This window comes from Otolemur garnettii, unplaced genomic scaffold (assembly GCF_000181295.1).
Source record: "Otolemur garnettii isolate 467f Iridium unplaced genomic scaffold, OtoGar3 scaffold00095, whole genome shotgun sequence".
In the NCBI taxonomy this organism is placed as follows: Eukaryota; Metazoa; Chordata; class Mammalia; order Primates; family Galagidae; genus Otolemur; species Otolemur garnettii.
Window position 1 is genome coordinate 7448657 of NW_003852490.1, and position 23811 is coordinate 7472467.

Below are 23811 nucleotides of genomic sequence, written 5' to 3' on the forward strand. Positions count from 1 at the left end.
ACGCTTAACTAGAAAATATAATTTTTGCTGACAAAGATGTTTCCAGAAGAAAAATATGTATTTTTAACAAATTTTGAAGTATCATTAAATGAAATATTTTAAATGAACATCACTATATCACCAAAAATTCATTCAATGCAAAAAATTTTACTCTCAATATTATTTTCAAATAGAGTGGCAGTACTATGCAGGAATATCTCTGAGTTTCATCCACTATCTTAATTTCTACTTTATGTGACGATCACAAAGATCTCAAAATTGAATGAAGTAAAAAGATTATATACTTTCATCATTAATTTTTAATAGCAAATAGATCAGATGGACCAGGAGAGTACCAGGCTTTGGAAGGTGTCTAAAATTATCAAATCTACCAATATACCATTAACACTGTATGACCTTTGCCTTAACAGAGTTTTTCCTGATACGACAAAGGCAGAATATCAGGCTTAAATTTATATTTAAACCTTGTCTGCTGTAGTGTAAATGCCGCTTTAAGACATCTCATGGCCCTGTGAGAGTTAATGTACTTCCCAAGGGGGAGGCATTTTATCAAATAAACAACCACATAGACTGTTTTACGCCACATCAAGCCAGCAAGAGTCTTTGATAATATCATGGCCAATACCTGAAGGTTACATTCCTTTCTGTTCCATTTAACTGTTGTACCCTGCTTGAGAAGCCGGTGGTTTTTTGGTAGAAGTAAGGTACTTAAATAAACTCACCCTTTGAGGGCACCAGGCAATTATGTACCAGACTGAAGGCTAAAGTATAATCAACTTCTTAATACTCAACTCCCCTTGGAAGTTCACAGGAGCTCTGGCAGGATCTGCCCTTGAGTTAATGAAGCTTCATAGCATAAATTCAATCATGAATATAATTCCTTCCATTTCCAATTAAAGAAATTAAGCACAACATTCAATAAACGAGTGAACGAGTCACTTTGCCCGGGGTCTGGTTACTGGGGAGTGAGGAGCAGCCAGTCCTTAGTAAAGCACGTGGCCCAGCAGAGCCTCTAGCCTCTCCACGCTGAAATATCCTGCACCCCCACGTGGCTGGTAAAGTATGTGAGCAGACGCTGTCATGTCTTACCTGTGCCTGGAAGGGGACATTTCTCACAGTGTGGCCCCCAGGCCTTGCCCACACTACAACAGCAGAGCTGCTTGGTGAGGTGAACAGACAGAGGGTGCATGCACTGCCTCCCGGAACTGACAAGCCGGTAGCAGGGCCCTTTCTCTTCCGAGATCACAGGGGGATCCGCTGAAGCAGAGAGATAAAGCCTGATGTCAACTGAGACACAAACCAGACAGACTTTTCAAGCAATAGTAAAAAGAATCTTAAAACACGGATAAGGAACCGTGCTTCAGAATACATTGATCTAGATTTAGGGCGCCACTTTTATGGATTAAGAATCAGTTTGGCAAATGAGGTTGAGAGTCAGGGTGCCAGATGCCAGGACAGTGATGGTTCTTGTCCCTCTCTGATTGCTTCTTTGATTTCAGCAAACATTCAATCAGGTACGTGCGCAGAAGTTAGAAAGATATAATTTCAACAAAAACCCACCTGCACTGATAAACTAGTCACCTACTACAACTATCGCGACCCAGCTTATTTTCTTGCTTTGGGCCATAGTAGAGATAGTTTTAAGGCAGCATCTGGTGCTTAATGAGGCACCATGGGAGACCAGCAGCAAGGCTGAGGCTGTGAGCAGGAGCTGCTCTTCTCACTGGGAGGAAGTGAGAGCGTGCAGGCCAGGAAGAGTGAACGGTAGGCCGGAAGGAAGTGCTTCTAGTTGGCAGTGCCACACAGAGCCCTCGTTCCGGCCAAACAACAGAAAATAACGCAAAAACACCACAGGCTATCACCATCCAATACCTAGACCCTAATTCTAATCTTTTACCATACATATAGGGTAAATCTTTTACCATACATATAGGGTAAATCTTTTACCATACATATAGGGTAAATCTTTTACCATACATACAGGGTAAACAGGAGGATGTAAGAAGCTCTGTCTTCACGAAGTTCATTTTCTAGTGCAAATATGGGGGGAGCCTCTTCTGCAGAACCAGGTCCAGGCCAAGCCACAATCTAACTCAGACCAACTCTGGTGTCCCCCACTGCCAGGCCTCTAGCCCAACTAAAGCTCTTCCCCATTAAATCACCATCCAAATGAGGTTCTTCTGACTTGCCCTCCCCTTACTCAATTCCCCAGCACCTGCAGCTTCCAAACCACCTGCCATTCCTACTCTCCTTGCTCAGATTTAAATTTTCATTCTTCCAACAGAACACACACCTCAACTAGGTGCCACAAGAAATGACACGATTAACTTAGGGTGCCATGGCACAGTAGGAAGAGTGAGGGTTTTTACAGCCAGGCAGACTTGGGTTCAAATTGTGGGTCTACCACTTACCAGTATACAGACATGGGAACTCACGTGGATGGGCTATGACGGTTCCTTTTATGTGTTAACTTGGCAAGGCTGGGGTTCCCAAATAATTAGTCAGATAGTAGTCTGGATGTTGCCAACATGAGATTAACAGTTAAATCAGAAGGCCTTGAGTAAAGCAAACTATCATTCATAATGTGGGTGGGCTTCATCCCATCAGTTAAAGGCCTCAAGCAAAGAAAGACTGATCTCCCCTGAGGAAGAGGAAATTCTGCTGGCAGACCGCCTTCATGTTCAGGCGGCAACATTAACTCTTCCCTGGGTCTCCATCCCTGGGTCTCCATCCCTGTGGATTTTGGGCTTGCCAGCCACCATGACTGTGTGAGCCAATTTCCTGAAATAAATATCCTGCCACTCACAAACATAACACAGACACACACACACCCCTCTGACACACAGATCTACTGGCTGTGTCTCTTTGGAGAGGACCCTGAGTAATACGACTGGCTGAGCCTCAGTAATTTCTTCCCTTGTAAATGATAGGCTCAGCATGCACATTAGAAATATCATATGCTAAACTCATTATAGAAGAGACAGAAAACACATGTCAGCCACCCTTACTGATAATAAAACTAGATTATCTCCATCCTCTGGAGTACATTTGCATTCTACCACTGCTTAGCGGTAGAATTTCAGCAAAGTGAAGAATGTCAAAGACAGATATTATAGACGGATTAGGAGATGGGGACAAGGGACCGAAGCTTCCAAACTAACAAGAGTATGTCTAGTAAGAATAGTTCTGCCAAGAGCTCTTAAGAAAGTGGTAAAATAGAGAAGTCTGAGTGTTTTCCTCTCCCTCTCCTACTCACTTTATTGGAGCCTGTGCAAGAAAACCACGAAAGATCAAGGTTATTATCCCCTGAAGGCTAGTAAAGTCCCTGTGGTAACTGAACATCATTCTGCATGGGTTTGTGTATCTGCGACTATAGGATGGCTCACAAAGGATTTTGCTTAATTTCTCTCCAAACTGAGGGTTTGAAACTTCCATAGAAACAGTATCACCTAGGCTCACAAGTAGGCCTTGCCTATAACACTAATTGAATTAGTACTAGTTGTAGGTCCCAGGAATAAGAGCTATTCAGAGTTTCCTTGGATCCTTCATGTAGGAGAACTGTGATACTGGCTCCCTTTGTCTTAATTCTCCATCCACACTTTCTCAGATTCACCTTGGCCATGTACCTAGCACACTAATACTATCATAAGCAACACGCCTGTTATACTTAACCTGTTCCTCTACCCAAGTGCTTTGTTTTGAGGTACCCTATCACAGTTAAGCCAAGACCCAAAATTAACAGTTTGTTTTAAGGTATTAATATGTTAATGTGCTAACCGAAAGAACTTGCTTCAAGTGAGTCTCTAGCTGTTGACTTTTCATGCATTACACAAAGAATAATGTCAATTTCAGGGATTTTTTTTCATCTGGAGAATAAAGGTATGAGTCTAGTGAGCTAATTCTTTCTAAACATCTCACCCTAAAATATCTTGGTTGTATAGGCTTATTTCTTCCTGTGATTTCCTAACCTCAAATATTCTCCATAAATTCTGGGGCGTCTGGGTATCGGTGATTTTTTGCCATGACAGCTTTTAAGATAGAAGTTCAAGAAATGGTCGTCAGAGCAGAAGTAAAATGAAAATCACTGGCTTGTACAGACATCAGTAAGTTCACTGTTAGGTGGTATCAGCTCTTGTTCTAACTAAACACTTGATGGGTCCCAAGTGCACATAAGAAAAAGCATGTTAGCTTTTTCAACAAAAAGTTTGTTGCCAGAACACAGGTGTTGTGAAAAACGTCCATACAATCCGAAATGGGAAAGGAAGACTCATACCAATATTGCTGCCATTGGACCCATAGATTCGGGCAAATCCACCACTAGTGATCATCTGATCTCCAAATGTGGTGGCACTGACAACAGAACCACTGAAAAATTTGAGAAGGAGACTACTGAGAAGGGAAAGGGCTCCTAGAAGCATGCCTGGGTCTTGGATAAAGGCTCAGCGTGAGTGTGGCTTCACCATTGCTATCTCCCTGTGTCAACTTGAGGCCAGCAAATACTAAAATACTACGTGATGACACAGAGACTTTATCAAAGACCTGACTACAGGCACATCTCAGGCTGACTGTGCTGTCCTGATTGTTGCTGCTGGTGTTGGTGAATTTGAAGCCGGTATCTCAAAGAACGGGCAGACCCATGAGCATGCGCTTGTGGCTTACACACTGGGTGTGAAGCAACTAATTGTTGGTGTTAACAAAATGGATTCCACTGAGCCGTCTACAGCCAGAAGAGATACAAGAAAATGGTTAAGTCAGCACTTACATTAAGAAAACTGGCTATGACCCTGACACAGTAGCACTCACGCCAATTTCTGGTTGGAACGGTGACATGTTAGAGCAAAGTGCTAACATGCCCTGCTTCAAGGCATGGAAAGTCACTTGGAAAGATGGGAATGCCAGTGAACAACACTACTTGAAGCTCTGGATTGCATCCTGCCACCAACTTGTCCAACTGACAAGCCCTTGCGTCTGTCTCTGCAGGATGTCTACAAAATTGGTGGTGTTGATACTGTCCCTGTGGGCCAAGGGGAAACTGGTGTTCTCAAACTGAGCATGGTGGTCACCTTTGCTCCAGTTAGTGTTACAACTGAAGTAAAGTTCGTTGAAATGCACCAAAGAAGCTTTGAGTGAAGCTTTTCCAGGACACAACGTGGGCTTCACTGTCAAGTATGTGTCTAGCAAAGATGTTCATTTGCTATCAACATTGCTGGTGATAGTGAAAATGACACACTGATGGAAGCAGCTGGCTTCACTGCTCAGGTGATTATCCTGAACCATCCAGGCCAAATTAGTACTGGCTCTGCTCCTGTATAGGATTGTCACACAGCTCACAATGCCTGCAAATTTGCTGAGCTGAAGGAAAAGATTTGATAGCTGCTCTGGTGAAAAGCTGGAAGATGGTCCTAAATTCCTGAAATCTGGTGATGCCACCATCATCGATATGGTTCCTGGCAAGCCCGTGTGTGTTGAGAGCTTCTCAGACTATCTTCCTCTGGGTTGTTTGGCTGTTCATGACATGAGACACACTCATCAAAGCAGTGGACAAGAAGGCTGCTGGAGCTGGCAAGGTCACCAAGGGTGCCCAGAAAGCTCAGGAGGCTAAATGAATATTACCTCTAATACCTGCCACCTCAGTCTTAACAAGTGGTGGATGAATGGTCTTAGAACTGTTTGTTTCAATTGGCCACTTAGGTTTAATAGTAAATGACTGGTTAATGATAATAAGGCATGATAAAACCTTCAGAAGGAAAGGAAAATGTTTTGTGGACCATTTGCTTTCTTTGTGTGGCATTTTTAAGTTATTAGTTTTTAAACTCAGTACTTTTTAATGGAGACAACTTCACCAAAAATATGTCACAGAAGTTTAAGACCCATTAAAACAAAGTTTAATAAGAAAAAAGAAAAGAAAAAGCATATTATTAATAATAAAACTTCTCCTTTATGGTGGATGAAGGGCAACAAGGAACACTGAAAAGGTCTGGACTTCAGACCTAAATTTTTTTGTTGATACATAATATTTGCACATTCACGGGGCACGTGTGATATTTTGCTATAGGCATAAAAAATGTAATGATCAAGGCATTTAGGGTATCCATCGCCTCAAGTACTTTTTATCATTCCTGTGTATTAGAAACATTTAAAGTCCATTTCTGCAGCAATTTTGAAACGTACAATACACAGTTACTAACTATAGTCACCTTACTCTGCCATCAAACACAGGACTTCCTTTCTATCTAACTGTACATTTGTACCAATGAACCAACCCCTCTTCATCTCCCAGTCCCCACACACACGTGCTTCCAGGCTCCTGGGAACCATCATTCCAATCTTCCCTTCCGTGAGATCAACATGTTTTAGCTTTCACACATGAGTAAGAACGTGCAGTGTTTGCCTTTCAGGGCCTGGCTTATTTCACTTAACATAAGGACCTCCAGGTCTATCCATGTTGCCATAAATGACAGGATTTTATTCTTTTTTTATAGCCGAAATAGTATTGCATTGGGTATATACACCACATTTTATCTACTCATCTGTTGATAAAAACTTTGGTTGACTCCATATCTTGGCTGTTGTGAAGAGTGCTGTAATAAACCCCGGGATGCAGGTATTCCTTTGAGATACCGATTTCTTTCCTTTGGGATATAGATGCAGAAGTGGGATTGCTGGATCGTATGGTACCTCTATTTTCAGTTTTCTGAGAAATCTCTGTACTATTTTCCCTAGTGGCTATACTAGTTTACATTCCCTTCAACAGTCCCTTTTCTTTTCATCCTCACTAATATCTGGCATTTTTTGTCTTTGTAAAAATAGCGATTCTAACTGGCGTAAGATGACATCTCCCTGTGGGTTTGGTTTGCATTTACCTGATAATTAGTGACATTGGGCATTTTGTCATGTATCTTTTGGCCATTTGTATAACTTCTTTTGAGAAATGTCTGTTCATGCTCCTGTCCAGTTTTTAATAACCTTTTTTCTATTACTGCTGAGTTCCTTGTATGTTCTAGATTATTAGCCTCTTATCAAATGAAAAGTGTTCAAATATTTCTCCTATTCAACAGGTTGTCTCTTCACTCTCTTGTTTCCTTAGCAGTGTAGAAGCTTTTTTGTCTAATACAGTCCCATTTGTCTATATTTGTTTCTGTTGTCCATGCTTTTGTGGTCTTCGCCAAAAAATCTTTGCCTACACCAATGTCCTGAAGTGCCTCTCACATGTTTTCTTCTAGTAGTTTTAGAGTTTCAGGTCCTAAATCTTTAATCCATCTTGAGTTTACTTAGATGTGTCTATGATAAAAGATAGGGGCTTGTTTCATTCTCCTGCATACGAATATCCAATTTTCCTGGCATCATTTATTGATAAGGGTGCCCTTTTCTCTGGGTGTCTTTGTCACTAGAAATACGTAGATTTATTTCCAGAGTTCTGTTCCATTGGTCTATGTGTCTGTTTTCAAACCCATACTATGTGTTTTGTTTACATAGTCTTATAATGTATTTTGATGTCAAGTAGAGGGATGTCTCCAGCTTTGTTCTTTTTGCTCAGGATTGCTTTGGCTATTTGTACTCTTTTGGGGGTCCATATGCATCTCAAGACTTTTTTTTCTATTTCTGTGAAAAATGAAATTGATATTTTGATCGAGACAATGCTGCATCTGTAGATCGCTCCGGGGAATATGGTCATTTTAATGATATTAATTCTAACAATCCCGAGTGTGGGGTATCACCCTGATAGTTTGTGTCCTCTTCAACTTCTTTCATCAAGATCTTATTTATATTTTTTAAAGATCTTGCATCTCCTTGGTTAAATTTCTTTCCAGGTATTTTAATTGCTTTGTAGCTGTTGTTAATGAGATTGCCTTTTTGATTTTTTTTTCAGCTATTTCATTATTGGTGTATAGAAATGCTACTGAGTTTTGTATGGTGATTTTATATTCTGCAACTTTACTGAATGTTTTTAATCAGACCTACAAGTTTTTTGGTGGCGTCATTAGGTTTTTCTAGAAATAAGATCATTTCATCTGCAAAGGGAGACGATTCGACTTCCTCCTTTCCATTTGGATACCTTCTATTTTTGTCCGCTTGCCCGACTGCCCTGGCTAGGACTTCCAGTACTGGGTGGAATAGGAGTGATAAAGCGGGCATCCTTGTCTTCTTCCAGTTCTTACAAGAAAGGCTTTCGGATTTTCCCCCAATCAGTATGATGTTAGTAGTGGGTTTGTCATGTGTGGCCTTTATTTTGTTGAGTTATGTTCCTACCTAGCTTGTTGAGTGTTTCTGTCATGAAAGGATATTGAATTTCATCAAATGCTTTTTCTGTGTCTATTGAGAGAATCCTGTGGTTTTCCCCTTCCTTCTGCTGATAGGATGTAATATACTTATTGACATGTGCATGCCGAACCCTTTCTGCACCCCTGGGATAGATCCCACTTGGCCAGGGCATATTGTCTTTTAGTGTGCTGTTGGATTTGGCTTGCTAATAGCTTGTTGAGAATTTTTGCATCTATGTTCATCAGGGATACTAATATGTAGTTTTTCTTCTTCTGTTGCATTCTCATCTGGTTTTGGCATGAATGTAATGCCAGCCTCAGAATGAGTTGGGAAGAATCTCCTTCTCTTTAATTTTTTTGAATAGTTTGAGAATTGGTATTATAATTGGTATTGGTATTAGTTCTTCTTGGTAAGTTTGGTGGAATTCTGCAGTGGAGCCATCAGTCCTGGACTTTCTATTACTCATTCAACTCATTACTTAATCTGTTCAGGTTCTCTCTTTCTTAGTGATCCAATCCTGGTAGGTTCTATGTGTCCAGGAATTTCCTTCCTGTTTTCTAGTTTGCTAGATTATCGTTTTTCATAGTCATGTCTGGTGATTTTTGTTTTAATATTTCAGTGTTATTAGTTACAGGTTTCCTTTTCTGCTTTTGTGTTTTAACTTCAAGGTCATTGCGGTTAAGCCATCTATTCTATTGTGTAGAAGGTGACATTAGATAGCAGTTCTTCTTAAACAACTCGTTCTTGGTCGATTCACACCATTTTCTGTTTTCTGATTAAAGGTTTAAGCCTACGGAGTGAGACAGACGCAGTTTCAAAGCTGAGTTCTGCCATTTATAGACTGTATGACTTTAAAAAAAAATCCTTAACTTCTCTGTGGCTCAATTCCTTGGTTTCTAAAATAGGAAGAACAACAATACAAATCCAGAAGAAGTCTTGTGAGCATTTTATGTGATAAACCATGTAAAGAGTGTATGACCATGCCTGGTTACCTATTAAATGTAGAATAAAGATTATGGTCACGGGTTTTGTGCTGCTGTTATTATATGTGAGTACCACTTTGCACAGATTTGTCTAATCACCAGGGCACAGTGTCCTGAGACATCCAAGTGAGGGAAGTGAGGGCCCTAATCTGAGAGGGCCACAAAAGAAGTAGAAAGAAAGGAACAGACATAAAAGAAATTATGAATATTCAGTGAATTCCTTGGAAACCAAAAGGGCTGAAGGAGTCCAAGCTGATACCACCTCCCAGCCTCCGTGTGTAGGAAAGCAGTGTTACCATGGGCAAAAAGCACCACGGCAGGAAGGAAAGCCCACGTTAACACATTCAGTGCCGCACTAGAAAAAAATTTTTTTCCTTGGCGCAGTGGTGTTTTATGATGTCAAAATAGATCAAAGGTTAGGCCATGTGAGTTATATATGCTTCACAAGGCTCCAGGCTCAAAACTAGCATAAGTTGAATATAACTCACGTGGCAATTAATGTGTCAAGAAAACCTCCAGTAATTTACCCACTCAAGACGAATTCCTGAGCACATCTTCTCTAACTCTCTATCTCTGCCAATTAGCTCCAAGTCCATGGGTCAAGAATACTATGAAAAGCAAAAGCCCAGGTTCACAAATCTTTTATCTGGACCTTTACACTGAACTCAAGGACACACCCTCAGTAGCACTCATCCTGGAGCTCTTAAATTCCTCAAGCAAATTAACTGCAGCCCAGATAGCTAGAAAGTCTTCCCATTCCAACTGCACAGGTTATTGAATTTTCTCAATAAGTCAGTCCTAACAGTTTTACCTTGTCCCATAACATAGGTAGCAGCCAGGCTGGAGAAAGCTGCTACAGCACCCTGGCTCCCGACATGGAGATCAAAGGCAGCGAACGCCAGGATTCGCCTACCGCCCTCCTTTCAGATTGGGCAAGGAGAGAAAGTGGAACGGCTGCAACCCTTGGCTGGGGCCAAGGGATTCTAGAGTGCTCACTTCCACGTATTCAAGAACAGAGCGAGCTCCCCGTTGTTCCTCAGTCATTGCCAAGAGCGTTTCTTGGAGTTCACGGAGTCAGCCACGCCTTTTATGTCCTGGTTATGCCCTGAATTCATGCTGCCTGAGCCGACGTCAGCACCCTCTGTACTCCTTCTCTGGTTGGTTTTATACGCCTCAGAACACTCATTTCAAACACTCAGCAGTAATTCCGTTCAGTGACTGTATGTGCCCATCTGCTGTTCTCCATGCTTACCAAGAATACCACCATCTTTCTAGTTTCCCCCCCTTACTCTGTGAATATCACCTTCTCCCCTGATTCTTCTCAACTGTTTTCATATGTCCCCCCACCGAGTTCCTCACAGAGTTCACCCACAAATCAGACAGGATTGGTTCGAATGACAAGCCCCGAAGGAGGTCTACACATACATCTCCGTGATGCTCTGTGTGCTGAATTCAGAGGAAAGAGAAATAAATCTGCTCGTTCAATACTGGTAAAGAGCCCAGGCTTTAGCTTTAAATTCTCAACTGGAATGTTTAACTAGCAACAAATGTCTCTTCATACTTATCTTTTCAGCTGTTGCAACTGAACCGTAAAATTGAATTATTTATTTTTCAAATAAGAATGGATGGTTGTTTAATAAGTTCAGAATTATCTGGGCAATGACAGGGAAAATAAATGCTAAGGACTTGTGCAAATGTTTCAAAAATCTCACTGGCAGGTTTCTACCATCTTATTAAAACCTGGATGCCTGCCTTTATTAACTCTGGGTACCATATCTAGTCAAAGTTTCACAAAACCTCGGGACCAGTTCTCTGAGTTTACCTAATCTGCGACCTTTCATGTAAGAATTCTAACCAGACTACAGTCAGAGAGTAAAAAGACCATTCACGACAAACTCTATATCCAAACTCTTGACAATCGTTTATGCTTAAATTATGAAACTATTTAAAACATTTATTCATGTAATTCAAATCAGCCAAAAATTATCTGGATTTTGTCAACAATGAGATTTTTGGTGTCACATTTCCAAATTCTTCCATCAGTTTTCAAATGTACCGTGGATGCAAACATAATTGTGTGGTTTAATTTTACCACCACCACCACCACCACCTCCCCCCCAAAAAGGGCTAAAATTGCCTATCTGTCTGCATCAGGACCAGAACTGTAAAAGAATATGGAAAAAAGGACTTACGTGTAAAATTTCCTAATCTGCGGCTGACAGTTTTTAAAGGAAAAGAGTAGTAATTAGTAAGAATATTTAAACAAACTCATCTGAGAGTAATAAATGAGATTGTCTTTTTTATTTTAGTACATTTTTCTTGATCTCATCATCGCTGTACATCTCACCTTAAAGCACAGGTTAGAGGAATAAGCTTGGCTAAGATGAATGGTGGCACCCTCGTCAAGTTTCTATGCTAAGAAGGATGAAGCTTAGCATATATTAAAAGCCACATTACGAAAATAAAGACAAAAAACCGTGCAGACCAGAAACTAATAGAGAGTTGCTTTTAAAATTATCCTGATCAAACTTCACTGACTATAACTTCTAAAAAGCTACAGGGCTTCCCTATTTTTAAGATCAGGACGATGACTTTAAAAAGAAGAAAACCTTAAAAAACTCTGCATTTGAGAACTTTACCCCGAAAAGGCATTTCTCTCTAATGATGGAGAGTGATTACACTGGATTAATTTTTGTGGAGAGGGAGTTTGTCTTTGGTGAAACTCTATTTTCAGAACCAATATTAGAACATGTGGTTGGACGGAGAATTTTTGCCCTTAGAGTGTACACAAGAAAATCTCAGAGACTTTGACAAGGCAGAACAGTATAAATTCAGGGGCATTTCAGTGGGTTTGAAGGAAAACAGAATAGAATATTTGAAACGAGGGCTGAATTAGAAAGTCTGAAATGTAGGGCTTCGGTTACTATTTTCCAGACTCTCCCAACCAGGGAAACTTCATTAAATCAGATTCCAGTGACTCACAATTTGGAATAAAGGCAGAAGCCGGGACAAAGTTTAATTCAGCCTGCAGAATGCTTAATATAACGTATTTATAAGAGGAAAACCTGTTCTTATCTCCCAGGAACCACAAAGGGTGGATATGCTAATTTTAGGGAACGCTTTTCTTTTCATCAAAGTGTGTTTCCTAAATGTGTTTATTCTCTCCATTTTGGCTATTATATTTTTCTGAATGCAATAAAAATGCATTTTGGAGAAGGTTCTGTAATACTCTTATCTTACTATGTTAAGTAAGCCCCATCCCTCTTGTCATCTTAGTTCATGAGGTTTTAGGTACTACATATTTACACTGACCACCTCTATTTCCTTTCTCTTGGATAAACCCCAGAGAAAACTGACCCAAAATAGGAATAAAAAGGAATCATTAACTTACGAACACAACTTGAAAAGGTAGGATCCGGCCCATATCCTATTTTGCAGGTACATCTATAGCTGCCCATGGTATTCAAACACTCACCATTAGGGCACACACCTTGTAGCTGGCACTCATTAATATCTGTAGGAAAACAAAACAGAAGGAGCAGTCAAGCCCTGTTGGGCAGATTCTGGCTATAAATCGCATTCGCTTTCGTTTTCATTATAATAATCTCTTTAGTTCTAGTAAAAAAGGAATGCAGCCAGTGTGAATGACCCAGATCAAATCAGGGAACCTTCACTGAACGTTTACAACTTATATAATGAATATTTATTATGGACCTACTACACACCAGGTTCTGTTTTAGGTGTTGGGATTTACTAGTGAACACAAATGACAAAAAAATTGCCAGTCTTCAATAGAGCTGACATTTTAGTGTTAGGGTACATGAGGCAGACAAAGCAGGCATGTAGGTAAGGCAAAGATTCTCATTTTGGAGGCAATGACGATCTAGCTGCACACACATATGTCAAAAAATGAACAAGTGCAAAGCAGCTCAAGCGATCCCAATTAGAAAAACTGTCATCAACTGAGAGGCTAAATTATGAAATTATCTATATAAAGAGTAAAAGCCACTGGAGGAAGCAGAGGCGGGGAAGAACAGAGCACTGGGGAGGGGGCAGGACTGCATCAGGGTGGTGGAGGTCAGGGAGGAGCTGGACGGATAGGTGAGGATGGAAAAGAATGATGGGCTGTGAGGGGGTGAGGGGCCACCAGGGCAGGAGCACAGAGGAGGGGACTGGGGCTCAGGAAACGGTGAGTCAAATCGTTGACTGGAAAAGAGGTTTCAGGAAGGTAAATAGCTGGAAACAGAGCTGGCAAAAGCCAAGTTAGGTTTGGACTCAGTTTTCTTGGGAGCTATATTAAAAGTTTCTGAGCAGGAGAAAGATGTCATCATAGACTGGCTCTAGGAAAATTCACCTGGCCAGCCTATGGCTTAGTGAGAGGAGGTTAAAAGTCTGATCACTTGAAGGAGCCATGTGAGCGTGAGGCTGATGACAGAATAATCAGAAAGATAAGAAATAAGCAATTCTTTTTTGGTGTTTGTTTTAAGAACTGACAACGTGCGGTGCTTGGTAGGGTAACACAACACTAGCAAGCAAAAGGACAGGCTGGGTGCAGCGGTTCATGTCTATAATCCCAGCACTCTTTGAGGCTGAGGCAGGTGGATGGCCTGAGCTCAAGAGTTCGAGACCAGCCTGAGCAAAAGGGAGACCTGGTATCTACTAAAAATAGAAACATTAGCTGGGTGTAGTGGTGGGCACCTATAGTCCCAGCTCTTCAGGAGGCTGGAGCAAGAGGATCGCTTGAGCCCAAGAGCTTGAGGCTAAGAGCTATGATGCCACTCACTCTAGCTGGGGCGACAGAGACTCTGTCTCAAAGGAAGGAAAAGAAAGGAGTCAGGGTGTGTGGGAGGCTTCAAGTCCGAGAAAAGAGGAAAGCCCACAGTTGGTTTCATAGAAGGAGTTCTAAGGAGGAAACAGTTGAGTTTTACAGCTTGAAGGTCATGATGAGATACCCACACGGACATACCCGGCAGCAGCCGTACAAGAGTCAAGAATGAAATGCAAGAGGAAGTGATGGCTAGAAGCAGACTCTGAAGGTCATGTGCACTCAGGAGAGCCACGGGGAAATCAAACTGATTGGGTAAGAAACAAAAACATCGTGACTCTAAAAACAAAGATCGCATGATCACTTGCGAAGGGAACTGAGTAAAAATCAAAAGAAGATGGTAAGTGAAGAATGAAAAATGAGCAGTAGTTTCAGTTTCCTCAGCATGGCCTGTGATGCTGCACAGTTAACAGACTGGCTGGCAGTATTTCTACTGCGGATAATCTTTACTTCCTTCCATCATTAAAATTCTTCTACAAACCTTTTACTAAAGATCCTAAAATATTAATTTTCTAAATTAAAATTCGTACATAATGGTAGCAATACATTTCCAGCAGAATCATATAAAAAGGCAAACATTGTCGCCAATAGATCGTGATTCAGGTTAACAGTAACTTTATTTAAACATGAATGTCTCACATTTTACGTAGGCACAGCTCTCTCTATATGTACATATTTTATTCAAAACATGTAGTTTTAAAGTTATTTTCAGTGATAAAATCTGACCTCTTCAAGGACATTCACAGGACATATTTACTGTATGAATCCTGCAGTGTTCCAACTTGGACGTGGCTGGGAACTGGTACAGCTACACTTGGTACAAGTGGCACCGCATATGGCCCAGCACCTGTCTTGCTGTTTATCGGAGTGTGTGTTGTGCTGTAATGCACATTTACGCACAGCATGTAATCGAAAATATTCCCCCTATAACTCATTCTCTTTAAGGAAACCACCATGAAAAACCAGGAAAAGTGCCAAGTCCAGCTGGAGCTTACAGGGTACAAGTGAAGCCCATATCGTATGTCCCAAGGAAAACCACAAGTTTGAGTAACCAGCCAGTTGTGGTCAAAGGGCTGGACAAAATCTCTACTCTCCTGTTTCCCCTCCCGTCCCCAGCTAGGATGTGATTATTAGTCTTCCTCTTCCACCGAATGGCCTGTCACCCTGTTCACTGGTCTCACCAATACTCCATGACCACACGTTGATCCAGAATCTTCCCTCGTTAGGTTTCTAGAGCAGCACCATCTCAGCCTCACTGCTGGCTCCCTGGGTAAGGTGCTGACTTTTCCCCCTGACTCACAAATACCTGGATTTACAACCACTGCCTTGTGCGCCCCCACCCCAGGCCCCGTCTCAACACTGCTGACTGCTTCTGACCATGATGCCGTGGGAACACGGGGAAGGAATTGATACTGACAAGAACAAAAAGGACAAAGCAAACCAGTGAGTACAGACAAGGGCCACCAAAGTGCACGCAGAAGGGGAATCCTGTCAGCTTCTTTCTGCTACTGCTGTTCTCACTGGCTTGTGTCACCAGCACTAGCTTGACACATCTCCTGATTGAGGCTCCAGGGACCCAGAAGCACGGATGGTCCCTCATGCCACACTCTCGCAGCTTCCAGAAAGACCTCGGTTTCCTTCAACTTCCCTGATTTATTTATATTTTCTGAAATACCACAAATTAGAGAATACATTTCCAAGTTTGCTCTAATTTAAACACACCAAAGTAAATCAATCTTAAGTACACAGCTAGATGCGTTTTTATACATACATACGTGTACACGTGTGTGCCTACCATGCAACCACTACCCAGATCACGATTAGGAAGATTTCTCTCACCCCAGAAGGGTCCTTCCTGCCCCTTCCCAGGAAGTATCTCTGCCCCCACAGCTAACGACGACTCCAACTCTGTTGATTAGTCCTGCTCCTTACTAAACTTTACACAAAAGAAATCACATTACATATTCTTTTGTCTGATTTCTTTTACTTGTTATGATATCTGTGAGATTAATCAATGTTGTACATAGCACTTCACTCTTTTTTTACCACTGTGTTACATTCATTGCATGAAGATACCAATGTTAAGGTATCCATTCTACTATTGATGGACACTTGGGTTATTTCCAGTTTTTGGCTGTCTGCAACAGTGCTCTGTGAACATTCTTAAGGACACATCTTTTGATAGATCTTGATACTCATTACTCTTGGGCATACCTCTAAGAGCAGAATTTCTGGTTCACTAGGGAAGGTCCAAATTCACTTTAGTAAATTGTCAAATAGTTGTGAAAAGTAGTCATGCCAATTTCCATTCCCAGTTTGTCCCCTATCCTTGTCAACTATTTAATCGCTAGTCAATCTTTTTTACTAAGTTAAGTTATTCTGGCAGAGTGTCATTTTATCTCCTGGTGGTTTTCATTAGCACTTTCTAGATAAGTAATGATATTGGACAATTTTTCACACATCCATTAGGCATTTAGATACAAAAACTTCCTCTTCTAATATGTAAATACCTAGAGGAATGTTATAGCTCAATAAGATTGCTTCCCTCTTAGCACTCAGGGAGGATCGGTGGGTGATTCTCAAAGGAGGCCGAGATATGCTTCCCTAGGAGACACTTAGGGTTGTCATGGGGACTGGGGACACACACTGGGCAGACACCAGGTGTGCTAACCATTCTGAAAGTATGGACAGTCCCATGGATAAAGGGGACTTCTGCTCTGCCAAAAATGTCAATAAAAGTCCTCAGTGAGAAACTTAAACAGAGGCAATGAAAATGTAATTTTGTAAGTGCGAAAGGGACCATTTTAAAGTGAGGTTATCTGAAGAACAAGATGAGGTGGAGGTGGGAGCTGGCTTCATGAGAAAAATGTGAGGAGTGTCACGTACTTGACTCAAGGTCTGCGCCTTCTACATCTGAGCACGGCCCTGCTATCTCTGAGACTGCCTTGGCCTGAGGATAAATGGGAGGTGCAGCTAGAAGCAAAACAGAGACTGGGTCCCCCACATTAGTGAGTTCAGAACTGTGTGGTCTGCGATCTGCAAGCCCAGAGTCCCAGCACGACCATGTCTGACCGGCACTGGACATGATCCATTACCTAAGACATACCTATTACCTGCAGACCAGTTCCTGGAGTCCTGCAAGGCAATTTCCTTCCATCTACTTCAAATACTAAAGTGTAGTATAGGATGGCATTTGTTAAGAAAATTTAGAAGTTCCTGATCTAGGGTGGCGCCTGTGGCTCAGTGAGTAGGGCACCAGCCCCTTATCCCAAAAGTGGAGGGTTTGAACCTGGCCCCAGCCAAACTGCAACAGAGTCCCTGATCTATATTATTTCTGTGACAAATCATGTTCCAAGTTCAACAATTCACTGACTGGACAAGACAAGACACCCTAAGACAAGACAATATCAAGCCAAATAATTATAAGGAATGTGACTGGCAAATCATACATTATAATTCTATTTTTACTTAAATTCCTAGGGCTATTTTCTTTTTTTAATCAAATAAAAGCTTCTCACTTGATTACAATATTTATAATTTTATAAATGACCTTTATGTGACAACAGCATTTCAGAAGTCACATTTTTTACACAACCAATTTTCCTTAATGCATTCTAACTGAAAGTATTTTTGGATCAGCGCCCACAGTTAAGCACCAGCCACATGCACCAGGGCTAGCAGGTTTGAACCTGGCCTAGGCCTGCTAAACAATGACAACTACAATAAAAATAAATAGCCAGGTGTTGTGACAGGTGCCTGTAGTCCCAGCTACTTGGGAGGCTGAGACAAGAGAATCACTTAAGCCCAAAAGTTTGAGGTTGCTGTGAGCTGTGACTCCATAGCACTCTACTGAGGATGACATAGTGAGACTATCTCCCCCCACAAAAAAAAAGGTATTTTTGAAGTTAGTTTTAATTAATGAATGGGTAAAAAATGAATTCATTCAGTTTTCTCCCCCTATAGACTACCAAATTTCTTTGGAAAACCGTGAAATTCTATCCTTCAAAGAAATGAAATAACCACTGCATACAGCACAGCTTACTGAGCTAAAGAGTGAGGACTGAAGTAAACGGCTAAAGGGGCAGGCACCTACACAGATGAGACGTCCATCTGCATACGTCCATCTGAGCTGCTGCGTTCAGATAGCCTAGAAGTTCATAGAAGCAGAAACTCAGAGCGAAGCTCACATAAATCCATGCGCTCCTCTAGAGCAGGAAAAATCCATGCAGCCACAGCTAACGTGAAGGAGAGGGCTTACCTCTCCTCTTAAAACATCACAAGTGTCTCTGCCTGGATAGCTCATTATCTGCCTCAAGTCATCATAAATTAAGTTCAAGAACACTTTGCTCTTATTACAAAAGTAAAATGGTTGAATCCATAGGGTTCAACCTAACACAACAGAAATAAGAAAGCTGGGCTTTTATTAACCAAGCAGAATGAAAATTCAGAGAGGTCAGGTGCATATGCAGAACTAGAGACCCTCTTTAAACGCCCTAATATAACACAGACTAAGGGTTTCGGTCCTGAGAAATGGCGCAGAAATCCAATATGAAGAGGCGGGATCTGCGCCCTCCTCCTCCTCTGTATTTGCACAGCAGGCTTCATCTCACGGAACTTCATGACAACTCTGGCCGGTGAGCAACGAAGGATTAACGAAATGTGGGAGATGGATAACACAGAATACTACTCAACCACAAAAAGGGAAGAATTAATGCCTTTTCCAGAAATTTGGAAAAAAATTGAGACCAATATCCTAAGTGAAGTATCTCAGGAGTAGAAAAGCAAACACCACATGTTCTCTCTGGAACTAAGTGATGGACGCACAAGTGTACAGTGGGCAGTGAAAGTCATCGGAAATCAAGCAGGGGGGAGGGGCAAACACCCCGTCTAACTTGGGTGATGGGCACATTTATAGCTCTGACGCAAGCCATGGAACAAAACATTTGTACTAACTATTTTGAAATAAAATAAGTAAAAAGAACAATTGTTATCATATTAGAGAAATAATTTTGTTCAAAACTATATTTTTAAAAAGGGTTAGGGGCCTGGGGAAAATTAGTGGGGAAAATATTCCACCAAGGTCTAGCTTTGGGTCTACCTAGGATACTAACTTACGTTACTTAGAGCAAGTTTTTCTCAACCTCAGGGGCTGAACTAGATAATGCAAGGCTACTTGCTATTTAGATACTCCCTGATTTCAAAACAATCTGCCAGCTGCCAGGGTTGAAAGTGCCAAAGAATAAATGCAAGACGACATTTAATGCATGATATATTATGAATAACATAAGTGCCCTTCTGGGAAATAAATATACTTTTATGTGTTTATTCCCCTACAGGAAAGTATGTATGTTTAACAAAGTGAGTAATAATTTACTGCCGTTTTAGTGACGAAATTTACACAGGAAATGAGGCATGTCCAGTAACCAACAGGAATTACGTCCAAGGTGAGAACAGAACGTGAAGATCTTCGCACTGTACAAAACTGTGCAGCTTTCTGCAATTCAGCAGGGCGTGTGCAGTCTGCTGATGAACAGAATTCAGTACAGAACGGCATTAGCAGTATGGCTTCCACTTGAAAGCACAAAAAGGACCTTGAGATAAATAGCTTTCTGCCAGACAAGACTATTTGGCTATTTAACAAGGATCATTTACTTTAGATACAGAAAATTCATTCTCTGAGAGAATACAAGTATTTCTTTTTTTTTTTTTTGTAGAGACAGAGTCTCACTTTATCATCCTTGGTAGAGTGCTCTGGCGTCACAGTTCACAGCAACCTTCAACTCCTGGGCTTAGGCGATTCTCTTGCCTCAGCCTCCCTTGTAGCTGGGACTACAGGTGCCTGACACAATGCCCGGCTATTTTTTTGTTGCAGTTTGGCCAGGGCTGGGTTTGAACCCGCCACCCTTGTTATATGGGGCCGGCCCCCTACTCACTGAGCCACAGGTGCTGCCCAATACATGTATTTCTTAAACTTCCAAAGACGCAGCTTAACGCTGGGTACAGACACCCATGAAGGCGCATAAAGATATTTCATAGAGTCACACATGCTTAGATACTTCCAAAGAGAACCAATTTCTAGATCTTCAGCCTTCAAACATTTCCTTTTGACGTGCTCTGCCTAAGAACACATTCCCCAATGTCCCTTTCCTACCTTCTTTCCTCAGCACCTCCTTGCTCTTCACCAAGGCGAGGCATGCCACCTGCCCATCTAGAATCTTCCTAGGCTTTCTAGGTACATTGTCTGAAATACGAAATTCTCACAGGCCCCAAACAAAGGAACAATTCACATACATAACCCTCGTGGGGGAGTCACAAACCAGTAAGTCTGATTTGTTTCATAAAGGAACAAGCCAGTAAGTCTGATTTGTCTCATAAGGAGGTCTGGCTCTAGGGGGAGGGGAGGGGGGATGGGTGGAGGGAGGTGATTGGAGGGATCACATCTATGGTCTATCCTACAAGGGTACAAGTGGATCTTTCTAAGAGTAGAATATAAACGTCTTAACACAATAACTAAGAAAAGGACATAAAGGTTATGTTAACCAGTTTGATGAAAATATTTCAAATTGTATATGAAAACACCACACCATACCCCATGATTGCATTAACATACACGGCTATCATTTAATTAAAAAAAAAAAAAAGGAGGTCTGGCTCTGCCAATTAGGTCAGATGGCAAACATTGTTTATAAATGGGCTGCAGGAACTCTGCAGCTCCAGGGTGTGGCTGAAAATATGTTTAAAGCACAACATGTAAGATAAATATGTCAGAAATCCATTTGTTTTTTTTTATTAAAAATGTAGATGTCAGATTAAAAATGTGTGAATATATAAGTTTTTCAAAATTATTCTAGGAGATAAATGAACCAAAAAAAAGTTTGCAGATCAATGTCCCGGAGCAATTCTACCCAAGGTATTTCAAACACGATCTCCGGGGCCACACCTATCCAGGGGACACTGCACGGTCTACACACGTGAGCAGAATAAACAGCCTGGAAGTCCTTTGGCAAGACTTCTCTCTTGTTTTTCTGCATTTAACTTGGTGTTTTTTACACATTTGGCCATCGGATGCTTTTTCACACAAATCTATTAACATCCCTCCGAACTGGAGGTCCATGGAGCACATTTTGTGAAATGTTGCTCTCTGGGGCTGGCCCCAAAAACTATCGTACAGCTCTCTGCAGGGTATGTTTCCTTCAATCTCGGCTGCTGCCACAGCCTCCCCTCCTGCCCTGTGACTGTCCCTCAATTCCAAAACGATCAACTCCGTTAGGATGGACTGAATCACCAGCCTCGCTGAAAGGAACCAAACCACTGAGCAGTAACCTCCCTTCCTTCCGATTGTTCTGTCTTTGGGTGAACATGATAAAGGGATTATCAGAGCCTAGAGAACAGCTTGTGTTTATTTCTTGACACATGTGTCTTACACATGGAAGATGCTGCTGATAACTCACAGTTGCTCTGTGGTCTTGGATTCCTGACTGCAAGCTACAGACACTACATGAACTTCTCCTTGGAACATTCCCAGGACGGTGCACCGCCATGGGCTTTCCCCTCACTCGTGATACAACAGGCATCTCCCCATTGATTTCACAGCCCCAGAGATGAAGGTCAAAGAGCTGCTGAAAAACACAGTGTGCCAATGACTCACTTCACCACCATCTTTCCTGAGGAAAAATGAATAAAACAAGCAGACATTTCCTTTTGGAATCCTACCCCAGCGATACCAGCATAACAAGAGGATGCATCCAAAGAAATGATTCTACAACGCAAACAAATAGGTCCCAAGTTCATTTACAAATGCTGATATACCATGCTCAGATGCAGATCAAAAGCTGTTAGAATTCTTACTGAAAATACTATGTGTGTATTTAACAAGAAACACACCAGTGGTTCTGAGAGAATGCTTAGCACAGTAAAAGAGCACCTTCCAATCAGTACAATATCTATCTGTTCCCTCTGAGCCATGGACTGCCATAAAACATGATTTGGCATCATACCAAGTACCCTAATGTACCCAAATAGAAAAGAATATCACACATTTTTTAAGTGTTTTCAAGAGTAAAATATCAAGTCTGTTTGCCATCAGTCTTAGTTCAGACGTACTGACTTTCTGATGTTATTTCCCAAATTACAGCAAGACTAATGGATTCCAACTTCCATCTTCATGTGCGCATTACTCTCCCATCTAGTCCCTCGTTCCTTCTAGGAAGAAATAAACACAGTAATTCCCTCCTGATGATGGAACTGAAGGGAACGTAAAGCTAAAATTGCAGAGCAAAGCCACATCGACAGGGAAGTCAGAGATGAACATCAGAGAAGAGGGGAAAATTATTCATAAGATTTTAAACAAAAACATCAGTGGAGATGATCACTTCACCAGCCACAATTCTGACTATTAAAATTATACTGGCCACGTATGTCAAGTGAAAGAAGACAGCCACAAAAAGACTTGGAAGTTTATAAAAAGATAAAAATCTGATCTGAGGTTTTAAGAATCAAAGTATTGATTTCTTCTAGAAAAGAGGGAAAAGGTAAAGACTAGAAAGAGACAAGGGGAGGGATTCTAGAGGTAGAGCATGTTCTACTTCTTTACCTGTGTGATAACTGCTGGGTTCACTTTTGAAAACTCACTGAGCACACCTGCCTATTAAGAATACCCCTATAATTTGTGCATGTGGTTTATACTTTGACAAAAGTTTTTTTTTAAAATATAATTGACTCTTGCTCTATCTACATGCCAGTGAGAAAAAAAGGAAATAAAAACAAATCAAAGGCAATGATTTGAATAGGGATACTCTCCAGAGGGCAATAATTTTACAAAATAGTCCTACAAACATTCTTTAAAGAATTTCAACATGTTTCTCAAGAAAAGAAAATATGAAACAAGAACAGGTAGTCTTTAAAAATAAATTATTAGAAACCTTGAAAATGAGAAAATATAGTCCTAAAATTAAAAATTTATGAGATGGAATAAAGTCTAGGTAATTACGGTAAAGAGGGAATTAGAAAAGTAGAAGAAGGAGTTGAGACATTCATTCAAAATGCAGCAAAAAAGATAAGAGAATAAACACAAAATGTTTTTTAGGAGATGTGCAAAACAGAGACGCCAATATTTGTCTCCTAAGAGTTTCAGCAGAGAAGCATGGTGGAGAAATAACCCTTCAAGAGATAATAGGTGAAGGTTTTTCAAATTTGAGGAAAGACAAGTTTTTGGATTGACAATGCACACCACGGAATAAAATAAAGTTAAGTCTAAATATAGACACATCATGATTAAATTACACAACATGAAGAATTAGGAGACCATCTCAAAGGAGAGAAAAATGTTATCTATAAAGGAAGAGGCATCAAAAAGATTCCTTCCCTACAGGAACCGTAAAAGAATACAGAACTTCGAAGTATACATTTACCAAATCAAAATGCAGGATACCAGTTAAATTAACATTTCACATAAATAACATTTCATGTATTTTGTTTTATGTATTTGTTACAGTGTTATGTGCCAAATTATTTGTTGTTTATCTGAAATTCAGATTTAGCGGAACGTCTTCTGACATTTCATTTAACAAACTCTCCCAGAAGAGACATGACCACAGAAAGCAAGCACAGGATATAATGCTGAGTGATTAACAAAACATCAGATAAATTCATTTAACTATTAACTATATAGGAAAAAAACCTTTCTGCATTTCCATTAACTACACATTTAAAAATAATTGTAGGCTCAACGCCTGTGGCTCA

At 40.9% G+C, this 23811-nt stretch overlaps 1 protein-coding gene and 1 pseudogene across 8 annotated transcripts in view; one reads left to right on the forward strand and one right to left on the reverse strand.

The window, feature by feature from the left end:
• The window catches only part of LTBP1 (latent transforming growth factor beta binding protein 1), a 437504-nt gene that overhangs the window by 142611 nt on the left and 271082 nt on the right, over positions 1–23811 (reverse strand). For all 8 annotated transcript variants that reach the window (XM_023516658.1, XM_023516653.1, XM_023516654.1 and 5 more), the window contains 2 exons: positions 12637–12759; positions 1090–1257 (listed from right to left, as the gene is read on the reverse strand). In XM_023516658.1, the coding sequence (XP_023372426.1) occupies positions 1090–1257; positions 12637–12759 (291 nt within the window). The remainder of the gene's footprint in view (positions 1–1089; positions 1258–12636; positions 12760–23811) is intronic.
• LOC105887559 lies at positions 4491–5829 on the forward strand (annotated as a pseudogene).